General features: G+C 43.3%; 1 protein-coding gene across 3 annotated transcripts in view; it reads left to right on the forward strand.

The window, feature by feature from the left end:
• LOC125458949 (uncharacterized) overlaps positions 1–13810 on the forward strand; it is a 40516-nt gene extending 26706 nt beyond the window's left edge. For all 3 annotated transcript variants that reach the window (XM_048544806.1, XM_048544805.2, XM_048544807.2), the window contains 4 exons: positions 251–382; positions 2413–2509; positions 5604–5722; positions 13649–13810. In XM_048544806.1, coding sequence (XP_048400763.1) covers positions 251–382; positions 2413–2509; positions 5604–5722; positions 13649–13719 — 419 coding nt within the window. In that variant the 3' untranslated portion in view covers positions 13720–13810. The remainder of the gene's footprint in view (positions 1–250; positions 383–2412; positions 2510–5603; positions 5723–13648) is intronic.
• Positions 13811–14157: the final 347 nt, after the last annotated feature.

Here is a 14157-nt window from a genome sequence, read left to right on the forward strand (position 1 = left end):
CTTGGCTTTAAAGCATCTCTTCAAAAGAAATCAGAAGAAAACAACTTCTTAAAGCCAGAGCATCGTCACACTCTATATCTCTTGTGTTTTCTTCTGTCTCTCCCTGCCTTTCCTCATCATCAGTAAATAGTGCCTGGATTTTACAGTCAGCATCTCATTTGTGGTGAGTTTGTATTGAAACTGCGGAACATTCCACGGGCTTACTGCTAACAAGTGTTTTCCTTTCAGTTTATACTTCTGTTTTGTTTAGGATGTAATCCTTACGCCAAAAATATTAAAGCATGCGCTGTGGAAGATGAAACCAATAAGACAATTTGTCTGCTTAATGGATGTTGTTTTAAGGACAAATCTCATGAACAATGTTACCACATGACAATAAATAGTAAGTCAAGTTTCAAAGCCATATCAATTTAAGAGAGCTTTCTAATATGGTTTGTATCTTGCCAAATGAGGTTACTTTTGGGTAAGCCACTCCTGTTATGAGGAAGGGTCACTCGACCAAAACGTTAACTCTGATTTCTCTCCACAGACGCTGCCAGACCTGCTGGGCTTTTCCAGCAATTTCTGTTTTGTAAACTTCGAAGATACTGGCAATAATGATTGTCATTCACAGCTACCGCCTTCACTGAGGCACAGCAATGTCATTGATGAATTATTGCCAATTAAATGCACTTATAAAATGCCTTTAATAGTGGAACAATTAAAACAGGACCAAGAGGTTTAAACCAGATGAACACAGAACACCCCAAGCCACACCTCCATCTCCTACCTACTAACCTCATCCTGCCTCCTTGACCTGTCCGCCTTCCCTGGACTGACCTATCCCCTCCCTACCTCCCCACCTATACTCTCCTCTCCACCTATCTTCTTTTCTCTCCATCTTCGGTCCGCCTCCCCCTCTCTCCCTATTTATTCCAGAACCCTCACCCCATCCCCCTCTCTGATGAAGGGTCTAGGCCCGAAACGTCAGCTTTTGTGCTCCTGAGATGCTGCTGGGCCTGCTGTGTTCATCCAGCCTCACATTTTATTATCTTGAACACAGAACTACCAGATTGTTGCAGAGCATGATGGGGATATAGAGATTGACAGAGATAAGGCCCTGAAGAAAGTTGAAGATCAGGATTATATGCCATTTCAATTTTTGCATTCAAAACACCAACCATATTGCAAATGCAATATATATTCAGATACATAATGTTTAATTCAGACTTTTTGACAATATTCTCCTTTTAGATCCTACACGATGCTTAGCATTGCTTCATCTCTTTTCTATTTTTGCCCAATACTCTTCCATGTTGTTTTATTTCTTTGGTTTCCCTTGAATCTGAGACCTCTCTTGGGTTCCCATGCCATTCCAATCTAGAATAAACGCTACCCAACAGCACAAGCAAATCTCCCTGCAAAGCTGCTCACTCTAGACCAGGCAATTCACAAACTGTTCATCTTCTGCTTGTCCCACTGGCCTGAGAATTGGTCCCAAAGACTCAGAAATGTCATGCCTTCTCTTCTACACCAATGTTCCTGCCACCAATTTAATCACTCATTCCCGTGTTGAATGTAAATTCTGCCAGCTGCCATGGTGGGATTTGAACCCGTGTCCCCAGTGAATTAACTTGCATCTCCACCATCTCTCATCATTTTACTTTTGTGGGCCTTATTTCAGGAATTTGCTCACAAGCACAAACACATGGACAGCTACACTGCCAACCTGCCCATTAAGTCAGCACTTGACTTTATATTTTCTACAGAAATGACCTGAGGCCTGAGCATCAGTAGGTAGAACCCCTCTATTTAAGCACCACTTTTGTAAATCCATTTTTTAACATACCTTTTCCAATGCAACATTTAGGAATAGGGAGAACAAAACTAGATACAACACTCCAAGTGCTTTCTCACCAAGGTGCTTTTCAATCCTATCCTTCTAGAAATGAAAGTCAGCGTGTTTTTGTTTAAATTACTGCAGCCTTGTTAAATAGGATTGCTATTTTTAAGAATGTGAGATGTAATATTCCCTAAATCGCATTCCTCCTCAACTCCATTTAAGTTCTGAGTTCCAAGTATGAAGTGGCCTCTTCGCTTCTGTTTGCAAATTCACCATCTCATGGTGATCAATATTGAAATTCAGGATTAGACAACTTGGAACTGTATTGTTACGCCTTGTTTAAAGGAATGGACAAGCTGCAGAATTTTCCAATTGCATGACCAATGTTATTAACATGTATGCATTTTCCATATCTTTTGAATAACTGGCCCAGTGGGGGACCACCTGCTTTATAGGTTTCTGTTTAACTGGATGAATATTTTTGACTGAAGTGCAAGATACAATTTCAATGGACACATTTCTCAGAGTAATGAATGTTATGCTGCTAAAGGGCAACTTTATGTTATGAGTGACATTTTTTCAATTCACAGAAACAAAGCAAATATTGAATATTCTTGGACTTGGGTCGATGATACTTGCTTTCATAGCATTATGTCCATTGCTGTTTTGCCTGCTAACAGAAAGAACGTAAGTGGACTGTCTCTTCTTTCAGGAAATGCACAATGTTACATTATTTGTACACGATTGTGTAAGTGAGTTGGAGTAGACCATTCAGCCCTTCAAGCCTGCTTTGTCATTTTGTACAATCATGGGTGACCTGATTGTTGCCTCAGTTGCACTTTCCTTCCTGGCTCAGAAAACCTTTGACTTGCTCGTTAGTCAACAACCTATGTCTACCTTTAAAATATTCACTGTCTCCGCGTCAACTTTAAGTTACCTGGTTTTGCGGGATAGATTCCTAATTCCCACTCAAACCCTTCCTCTGGGTCTGATACAAAGGGTTGGTGCTCATGGTGGTAGATATATGATCTGATTTATTGCCGTCGTATCTACTGAAATAACGTGAAAAGTATTGTTTGCATGCTAATCAGACAAATCATATCTTATATAAGTGCATCAGGAAAATAGAACAGAATGCAGGACATAGTGTCACAACTACAGAGAAGGTGCAGAGAAAAATCAACTCTAATACACGAGAGGTCCATTCATAAGCCTGATAACAGTGAGGAAGAAGATGTTCTTGAATCTGTTTTCAAACTTTTGTGTCTGTACATATTGAATACATTGAAGAACAGTAAGGTCCTGAGCCCCTGAAGCAGAGTAGGGAGCTCACTCAGCAGCTTACAGTTAAGAGACTCTGAAAATTGTTCACATCTCACTTACTGCTATTCTGAATTCATGCGAGTCTTTGCTATACTGTAGAAGTGACATTGGGTCATGCAGGGGAATGTGAGTTGGATATTCATTCTCTTAATCTTCTCAGTCAGAACAAGGACCAGATGACAAAAGACCGAGGTTTATCCAAATGACCTTTCACCATCTAGTTAGCCATATGATATGATACTTCAACTGATGACAATAAACATACAAAACAATTTCTAAAATTTAATTCACAATAGACATGGATCTGAAGCAAAGAAAACATTATTAACATCTTTACAATCATACAGCATGGAAACAGACCCTTTGATCCAACTAGCCCACACTGACCTTAGTCCCAAACTGAACTGGTCCCACTTATCAGTGTTTGGTCCATATCCAACGCCCTCGACCATGTCTCCCGCATTTCCCACAACTCACTCCTCACACCCCGTCTCCGCAATAACAACCAAAAGAGAATCCCCCTCGTCCTCACGTACCACCCCACCAACCTCCAGATACAATGCATCATCCTCCGACACTTCCGCGATCAGCAATCCGACCCCACGACCAAAGACATTTTTCCATCCCCACCCTTATCTGCTTTCCGGAGGGACCACTCTCTCCGTGACTCCCTTTTCCACTCCACACTCCCCTCCAACCCCACCACACCCGGCTCTTTTCCCTGCAACCGCAGGACGTGCTACACTTGCCCCCACACCTCCTCCCTCACCCCCATCCCAGGCCCCAAGATGACTTTCCACATCAAGCAGATGTTTACCTGCACATCTGCTCATGTGGTACACTGCACCGCTGGACCCGTTGTGGCCTCCTCTTCGTCAGTGTAACCAAGCAGAGGCTTGGGGACCACTTTGCAGAACACCTACACTCGGTTCGCAATAAACAATTCTACCTGCCAGTCGCAAACCATTTCAACTCCCCCTCCCGTTCCTCAGACAACATGTCCATCCTGGGCCTCCTGCAGTGCCACAATGATGCCACCCGAAGGCTGCAGGAACAGCAACTCATATTCCACCTGGGAACCCTGCAGCCCAATAATATCAATGTGGACTTCACAAGCTTCAAAATCTCCCCTTCCCCCACTGCATCCCAAAACCAGCCCAGTTCGTCCCCGCCTCCATAACCTGTTCTTCCTCTCTCCTATCCCCTTCTCCCACCCCCTGCCGCACCCCCATTTCCTACCTACTAACTGCATCCCGCCCCCTTGACCTGTCCGTTCTCCCCACACTGACCTATCCCCTCCCTACCTCCCCACCTACACTCACCTTTACTCCTCCATTCTCCCTCTTTGACCTGTCTGTCTCCTCTCCACCCATCTTCTCCTCATCCATTCTTGATCCACTTCCCCCTCTCTCCCTATTTATTTCAGAACCCCCTTCCCCTTCCCCATTTCTGAAGAAGGGTCTCGGCCCAAAACGTCAGCCTTCCTGCTCCTGAGATGCTGCTGGGCCTGCTGTGTTCATCCAGCTCCACATTTTATTACCTTGGATTCTCCAGCATCTGCAGTTCCCATTATCTCTTCCTTTAAACTTATCCTATTCATGTACTTCTGCAAATGGCTCTTAAATGTTGTAACTGTACCTGTATCCACCTCTGGCAGTTCATTCCACACACTAACCACTCTCTGTGTAATAAAAAGTTACCCCTCATGTCCTTTTTACATCTTTATCCTCTCACCTTAAAAATATGCCCACTAGTTTTGAAATCCCCCAACCTAGGGAAAAGACCTTTGCTGGAGGCATTTGGGAAGGAGATAATAGTAGCCCTATTTGTGGGTTTTGTTGCTACTGACGCATGTTTAGTCATGTGAGGTTAGGAGAGGGCATCTGCAGGAGCACTGAGCCCTGAGATCCTAGATCTGAAAAACTAGTTCAGTTTCTCTGTCCACAGATGCTGCTGGACCTAATTTTTGTGTTTATTTCGGATTTCCAGAATCTGCAAGAAATTGCTTTTCCTGACAAGTTGTGTCTAATTAGCAATGGGCGCTGAGTGATGTCACAGCCTGCACTCTTCACACAGATACTCCCTCTGCACTTGCTAACACCAGTTGCAAAATGTCTTCCTGTCCAGCCAGGTTTAGAGGTGTTCCTATATGCTGCCGTTTCAGAGGGAAGACACTAACCTTATGCTGGAATATGGGCTCCAGACATCATCTGATTTTGTGGGCACTTTCTCAGATTATGCACATCATCAAGTGTGAGTGCTGAAAAGGCTCTGCCTGATTTAAACAGGGTAATAATAACAGCTTTCATTGGCTCCTGGCTGGTCAAAACTGAAAGATTGTTCTTTTGGGTCTAGGCCCGAAACGTCAGCTTTTGTGCTCCTGAGATGCTGCTGGGCCTGCTGTGTTCATCCAGCCTCACATTTCATTATCTAAGATTCTTCTTTTGTTTGTTTTCAGAAAGCTCAATCCACTTCTTCGCAAAAACCAGGCAGTTGAAGAGGCTAAAATGAAGGACATGAGAGTGGGAGCTTATGTTTTGACTGTGCTTCAAGATCACAAAAAGAAGAGAAAACAGGGTATTATGCTAATAGACCATGTGATGTGCATTCCCAAAATCGTGTCCCCAATTTTAATTTGGGAAGGAGGGGTGTGTGTTTCAGATGGATAGTGGTGGAACCAGTCGGGCTTTCAGCATGAAACATGAAATAGGAAGTCTCAAGGACTTCTGTAGGATATAACTCTGCTGTTGGCCCCCCAGAGCTTGTCCACTGGCTGTAAAACACAAGACAGGATTGTGAGGGAATAGTCTCCACTTGCCTGGATGAGTGCAACTCCAACAACTCTACAGAAAATTGTCACCACCTAGGTTGAAGTAGTCTGCTCAGTTGGCACCACTGACAAAAACATCAACCTCATCCATCAGCAATGCTCAGTAGCAGCAGTGTATACCATCAATAAGATGCATTGAAGGATTTCACCAAAGATCCCCAATCAATGCCTTCCAAACTCTCAACTGTTACCATCTAGAAAGACAAGGGCAGCAGATATATGGGGAAATCTCCACCAGTAAGTCCTCCTGCCCAGCCACTTGCCATTCTGACTTGGAAATATATCACTGTTCATTCATTTTCACTGGGTCAAAATCCTGGAACTCCCTTCCTAACAGCATTCCATGTCAATCTACAACACCTGGATTGCAGTGGTTCAAGAAGGCAGCTCAACACTCCTTCTCAGGGAAAACCAGAGATGGGCAATAAATGCTGGACCCAGCCAGCAATGCCCATACCTCCTTAATGAATAAAACCCAAATTGACTCACCAGATTTTAAATAATCTGGGACAGACCCTTCCCACCACCAAAATATGTAGGAATGACACCAGGGCCATTAGTCAGGAGCTGGGTAATGGGGTCAGTGGTCTTTACTATGAATCAGAAAGGTCTTTACTGTGATCTCCGCACTGACTAAAGGTATTGATTACTGACAAAGAATCTGAAGGTAGAGTTGACATTGAAGTTTGGAAGATTCAAAGGCGTCTAATTGCAGAGCTCAAGAAAAAAAATACCATTTTCTCCTCCTATCCCAGAAACATCATCCTGCAAATTTTATTTGCTAAAACTTACCCTGGTCATTTCTGATTGAGAGCTTCCTACTGTCATCAAATCTGATAAGTTTCATTCTGGGAGGCCTTCAGTGCTTTGTCCCAAAGTTCAGTGCTGAGTAAAGGTGAGTTATCACTGAGAGTGAATGAGGAAACTTGGGACTTGCCCTCATTTTGTCTCCTATCACACCAACCATTTTTTCTGGATGAAGAGTGTACATTAAAATTATGCAAATCCAGGAAATTGATATTCTTTATGGAATTGGCAAAACTTTCTTTAAAATCTTATAGTTAAATATATGAATAGGTCAACTTGAATTATTTAGGGAACAAAATAGTTTCAAATCTCTCACCAATACACATGTTCACAGATGAAGAGCACGCAGAAACAAATGAAATAAGACATAAATTTGGGTAGAGAGGAGTGGTGTAACAATTGAGAATAAGATCAAAGCCGAGTTCAAAGCCATGCTATGTTGGATTAATTAATCAAAACTAAATACACTTAATAAAGAACTTACATTAACATTTTGCCTTCAAAATCCTCAGGGTGTCCCAAAGACCTTTACTGTAAAAATACTTTTGAAGTTTAATCCTTGATTTAATTCTTATTCTTGCCTTCCAGTTTCTCCCAAATCTCAATATCTTCCAATCTGTACGACAGGGTGGTCCTAGATTGGCTGTTTCCCTTGGCCAGTGAATCTGTTGAGTGAGAGAACACTCTCAGAAATAAAGGACTGGCCATTCAAGACTAAGATGAGGTTTTACTTTTCACTCGGGGTGGTCTGTCATCAGAGCTTTCTGCCACAGAGAGCTGTGGAAGCTCAGTTGTTGAGCATGTTCATACCTGAAATTGATAGATTTGTGGATGTTCATGACTTTAAAGGATAAGGAGATGTTGGGAAAAACTGTAGTGGTGATAGATGGCCAGCCATGAACTAATTGAATGGCAAAGCAATCTTCATCAGCCAATGAATCTGCTCCTGTTCCTAGTTCTTCTATTACCTTAACTCTTTATTTCTCCTCCCTTTAAAATTATTCTTGAAACCTAAATCTTCATTCAAACTTTCATTCACCTGCCTTTATGACTCTTTGTTTGATTTGGTATCAACCTTTTTTTTTGCTGACACTCCCTGCTGTGGAACAGCTCGAGATGTATTACCACATCAAAGATGTAAGTTGGTCCTTGTATCAGAGATAATGGGAACTGCAGATGCTGGAGAATCCGAGATAACAAAGTGTGGAGCTGGATGAACACAGCAGGCCAAGCAGCATCTCAGGAGCACAAAAGCTGATGTTTTGGGCCAAGAGCTTTTGTGCTCCTAAGATGCTGCTTGGCCTGCTGTGTTCATCCAGCTCCACACTTTGTTATCTCACTTGTTCCTTGTACTTTGGCAGACAGGGAATGGAATTTAGCCCTTCAAGAGCTTTTCAAATAATGCATTTTCTCCCACCAGAGTAACTAGTTGCAAATCTAGGTAATCCTGTTTATAAAAGGGAAGAAGAGAAATATGTCACAATATGACATTCTTAATTCACATTATTCCAAAGGATGCCTCAGTGAATTCATCAAAGTGAATGTTTTGGGAACCATGCTTGAAATTGCCGTGACTTTTAATTCTTTCTCTCCGCAACTATTGTGCTTCGTGAAGACATTTGAACAGTGTGTAACTGATTCCGTAAAAAGGACTTTACATAAATATCATGGTTTCTCAGTGTTCTGAAATAGTGTTGAATGCTACTTACGATTTGAAACTTTGGAAGTAATGATGCTTGGGATGCATTCGACAATGTAGATTTCTATGTTGTATGATTTGACTTAATAACAGTATTTTGGAGGGGACAATTTAGCTCTATATTCTATATTTGTCTCCTTATTCCATAAGGTACACTGAGTGGACGTACCTTTCAAAGAAGAATTAACTGGCAGATGCTCCTTTCTCTTGAAATGAGAACATTGAAATGTGATGTGATAGAGCCCTTTAAGATTGTGGAAGAAGTTGACAGGGTAGTGTACAGAAGATGCATTCTCCAGTGGGTGAGACTAAAACTCAGGGCAATAAATATATGGTAATTACCAATAAATCCAAGAGAAAATTCTTAGGAAAGAACTTTAAATAAAGAGTGGCTAGAATACAAAATTTAAGTTGGGGGAATAGTTGAGGTAAAAGCATAGGCACATTTAAGGGGAAGCTCAATTAATATGAAGTAAAAAGGAGTAGAAGAACATGCGGATAGGGGAGATGAAGAAGGATATTATTTGATATAGTCAGAGACATACAGTAGGGAAACACACCCATCAGTCTAACCAGTCCAAACTGGCCATAATCCCAAACTAGTCCCACCTCCCTGCTCTTGGCCCATATCCCTCCACACATTTCGTATTCCTATATTTATCCAAATGTCTTTTAAACATCGTAACTGGATCTACACCCCTACTTTTTCTGGAAGTTCATTCCACACACAAACTACTCTCGTGCAAAAAAGTTCATCCTGAAGTCTTTTTAAAATTTTTCTCCTCTCACCTTAGAAATATGCCCCCTAGTTTTGAAATCCCCATACCAGGGAAAATGTATCTGCCATTGACCTTCTCTGTACCCCTCATGATTTATAAACTCCTCTAAGTTCACTCCTCAATCTCATACGCTCCAGTGAAAAAGCCCCAGCCTATCCAGCCTCCTCTTCTCACTCAAACCATCCATTCCCAGCAACATCCTGGTAAATCTTTTCTGAACCCTCCCCATGTTATAATATCCTTCCTATAACAGGGTGACCAGAAGTGCACACAGTACTCTAGAAGAGACGTCGCCAGTATCTTGTAAAACTTCAACATAATGTCCCAACTCCTGTATTCAGAGGTCTGAGCAATGAAGGCAAGTATGCTAAATGCCTTCTTAACCATAGTCAATATGTGATGCAACTCTAAAAAATTATATTCCTGAACCCCTGGGTCACTCTGTTCAACACCACTACCCAAGGCTGTACATTAAGTTGTAGAACTCCTGTCCTTGTTTGTTTTACCAAAATGCAATACCATGCATTTACCCAAATTAAACTCCATCTGCCACTTCTCGGCCCGTTGACCCAACTGACCAAGATCTCTTTGTCATCTTAGGTAACCTTCTTCGTTGTCCACTGTACCACCAACTTTAGTGTCATCTGCAAACTTATTGACCATGCCTTCTATATTCTCACCTAAATCATGCTTGAGATTTACTTGAAAGTTGCTTTATGATTTTCAGGGGCCCCAATTTACATCTCATTGACTCTATCATTCAGTGATTCAGTCACTTAGTATCAATGCCTTCTGTATTTCTGTTGATATATGGGGCATTTGTACTCACTACAGAATTAGAAGAATTTGTCAGCCTCCTCAAAATTTATCATCACTCCAGAAAACATGAAGCCACAACACACAAGAAAAGTATTAATTTCCTCAATATAAAAATAGTCAAATTGGCACAGGATAACTGGTATAGCTGGCTGCTTAAGGTCACTAAAAGAAACTGAGACACACATCTTTACACAAGAAAGCTAAACATCTGAAACACATTTTTCACTAACTAGTGAGGTCACAGCTAAATAGTTACATATCTGTTTCTAACACAGTCACTCCTTCACAAGTAATTCATAGCACGAGTAGGTGTGAAAACTTAAATGCATATCAATATGGAATAAAATGGTTCAGCATTGTACTATCAAATTCATACAAAGTTCATTGCAATAGCATCCACTACATTTTTTCCCCCAAACAGTAGCTCCTGAACTTCTGCAGCCTTAAACTTGAAACTCCACATTCATTTGCAAGGAAGTTATAAACTCAGTGATTTTAAGTTTACCAGGTTCTGGGTTAGCTGAGTATTCCTGTGTTGCTCCCTCTCTTTTGCAGCCTCTATCTTCCTATGCAGACTCTCTTCTCCCTCACTGCTCATCGCCTTAGTAGCCCCTAACTCACCTTTGCATCTTCTGCCCCTTTGTTGTAACTCATCTCTGTTAACCCCACAATGCCCATTGCAACCTCATTTTTCCACCAGTCTAACGTCCTCGCCAACTTCAGGCTGGCAGCAGTGTTCCCTCCATTTCCTAGATAATAAAATGTGAGGCTGGATGAACACAGCAGGCCAAGCAGCATCTCAGGAGCACAAAAGCTGACGTTTCGGGCCGAGACCCTTCATCAGAGAGGGGGATGGGGAGAGGGAACTGGAATAAATAGGGAGAGAGGGGGAGGCGGACCGAAGATGGAGAGTGAAGAAGATAGGTGGAGAGAGTATAGGTGGGGATGTAGGGAGGGGATAGGTCAGTCCAGGGAAGACGGACAGGTCAAGGAGGTGGGATGAGGTTAGTAGGTAGATGGGGGTGCGGCTTGGGGTGGGAGGAAGGGATGGGTGAGAGGAAGAACCGGTTAGGGAGGCAGAGACAGGTTGGACTGGTTTTGGGATGCAGTGGGTGGGGGGGAAGAGCTGGGCTGGTTGTGTGGTGCAGTGGGGGGAGGGGACGAACTGGGCTGGTTTAGGGATGCAGTAGGGGAAGGGGAGATTTTGAAACTGGTGAAGTCCACATTGATACCATATGGCTGCAGGGTTCCCGGGCGGAATATGAGTTGCTGTTCCTGCAACCTTCGGGTGGAATCATTGTGGCAGTGCAGGAGGCCCATGATGGACATGTCATCGAAAGAATGGGAGGGGGAGTGGAAATGGTTTGCGACTGGGAGGTGCAGTTGTTTGTTGCGAACTGAGCGGAGGTGTTCTGCAAAGCGGTCCCCAAGCCTCCGCTTGGTTTCCCCAATGTAGAGGAAGCCGCACCGAGTACAGTGGATGCAGTATACCACATTGGCACATGTGCAGGTGAACCTCTGCTTAATGTGGAATGTCATCTTGGGGCCTGGGATAGGGTGAGGGAGGAGGTGTGGGGGCAAGTGTAGCATTTCCTGCGGTTGCAGGGGAAGGTGCCGGGTGTGGTGGGGTTGGAGGGCAGTGTGGAGCGAACAAGGGAGTCACGGAGAGAGTGGTCTCTCCGGAAAGCAGACAGGGGTGGGGATGGAAAAATGTCTTGGGTGGTGGGGTCGGATTGTAAATGGCGGAAGTGTCGGAGGATGATGCGTTGTATCCGGAGGTTGGTAGGCTGGTGTGTGAGAACGAGGGGGATCCTCTTTGGGCGGTTGTGGCGGGGGTGGGGTGTGAGGGATGTGTTGCGGGAAATACGGGAGACGCGGTCAAGGGCGTTCTCGATCACTGTGGGGGGAAAGTTGCGGTCCTTAAAGAACTTGGACATCTGGGATGTGCGGGAGTGGAATGTCTTATCGTGGGAGCAGATGCGGCGGAGGCGGAGGAATTGGGAATAGGGGATGGAATTTTTGCAGGAGGGTGGGTGGGAGGAGGTGTATTCTAGGTAGCTGTGGGAGTCGGTGGGCTTGAAATGGACATCAGTTCCAAGCTGGTTGCCTGAGATGGAGACTGAGAGGTCCAGGAAGGTGAGGGATGTGCTGGAGATGGCCCAGGTGAACTGAAGGTTGGGGTGGAAGGTGTTGGTGAAGTGGATGAACTGTTCGAGCTCCTCTGGGGAGCAAGAGGCGGCGCCGATACAGTCATCAATGTAACGGAGGAAGAGGTGGGGTTTGGGGCCTGTGTAGGTGCGGAAGAGGGACTGTTCCACGTAACCTGCAAAGAGGCAGGCATAGCTGGGGCCCATGCGGGTGCCCATGGCCATCCCCTTAGTCTGTAGGAAGTGGGAGGAGTCAAAAGAGAAGTTGCTGAGTGTGAGGACGAGTTCAGCTAGGCGGATGAGAGTGTCGGTGGAGGGGGACTGGTCGGGCCTGCGGGACATGAACTCGTCCTCACACTCAACAACTTCTCTTTTGACTCCTCCCACTTCCTACAGACTAAGGAGTGGCCATGGGCACCCGCATGGGCCCCAGCTATGCCTGCCTCTTTGTAGGTTACGTGGAACAGTCCCTCTTCCGCACCTACACAGGCCCCAAACCCCACCTCTTCCTCCGGTACATTGATGACTGTATCGGCTCACTGGAACCAAAACATTAACTCTGCTTTCGCTCCACAGATGCTACTGGGGCCTACTGAGTTGCTCCAGCAATTTTCTGGTTTTGTTTCTGATTCCAGCATCCACAGCCTTTTTTTTGTTTAGATCAGGCTTTCAGTTTTGTTGTCATTGTAGTCAAGTTTCTTTTTACATTTTCTCTGGTGCCTCTAGATCCTGGCTGAAATACAGAGACCAGACTGTATAAAATATTCCAAGAGTGCTCTAGCTACTTTTATGTACCAGTTACTGGGTCAAGAACTTTCCTTAACAGAAATGAATAAAAGAGTATAAAAATAACAAAGGGGGGAATCTGAGATAACAAGGTGTAGAGCTGGATGAACACAGCAGGCCGGACAGCATCAGAGGAGCAGGAAGGCTTGGACCCTTCTTCAGAAAATTAGGAACTTAGTCTGAGAATGTTAATCAAACATGTATGAACAAACCTCACCACAATTTGTACCTTTTAATTTGTGATTACATACCAGCTCTGAGCTGTATGTATTCTAAGCAGACAGAAAATGCTGGAGAAATTCAACAGGTCTGGCAGCATGTGTGGACAGAGGAACAGAGTTAACTTTTTGAGCTCGAGATGACTTCTTCAGAACTGAAAGGTGCTTAGAAAATGTTATTTTAATACTTTTTAACAGAGGTGGAGGGGGCAGATGGTATACAGTGCAAGAAGCAATGGGAATGCGAAAGAGAGATTCTGACTGGGTGTAAATTAAGCTGTCTCTGTAGTTGTTGTTTATTTTCAAATATATCAATAACATTTGCAGAATCATTCCAATATTTTTAAATATGACCTATGTCTTAAATATACAAATGAGACCTATTGATGCAACAATTATTTTTTTCTATTATTCATAGAGAGAAACACATCCACCAAGACCATAGTTCCTTCAGGGGATTTGGATTATGGATCTTCATCCGAAAAATAAAATTGAAGAAATACCTTGCTAATTTTGCAAATGTACATTTAACTTGATAGTTTATCATTACTTTATTGGAAGTACAGTGTAGGATAAAATAAAAGCGTTTGGATTTTTGAATGATCTAGTTTCTATTGTGAAAATCTCTCCCGATTAGGCCATTCAATCCCTCATGCCTGGTTCAGTCAGGCTCTTTCTCAAATGGTTTTCACATGACTTTGGAACTTGTAAGGTAAGGCACAATATAAGTACACGTTGTTTGTTATTTTGTTTTACAAATTTCTTTTGTGGAAAGTATCACAAGATGACTTGGAAAAATCGAGCCTGGAATGATAAAGCAGAGAGGGACAATCATTCATCCCAGTGTGTCCACTATCAAGTCTTTGAACTAGTCAAATTAATCTCACTCCTTTATTCCTTTCCTGTTACCTTACAATTTTCTCATTT

This window comes from Stegostoma tigrinum, chromosome 15 (assembly GCF_030684315.1).
Source record: "Stegostoma tigrinum isolate sSteTig4 chromosome 15, sSteTig4.hap1, whole genome shotgun sequence".
Lineage (NCBI taxonomy): Eukaryota > Metazoa > Chordata > Chondrichthyes > Orectolobiformes > Stegostomatidae > Stegostoma > Stegostoma tigrinum.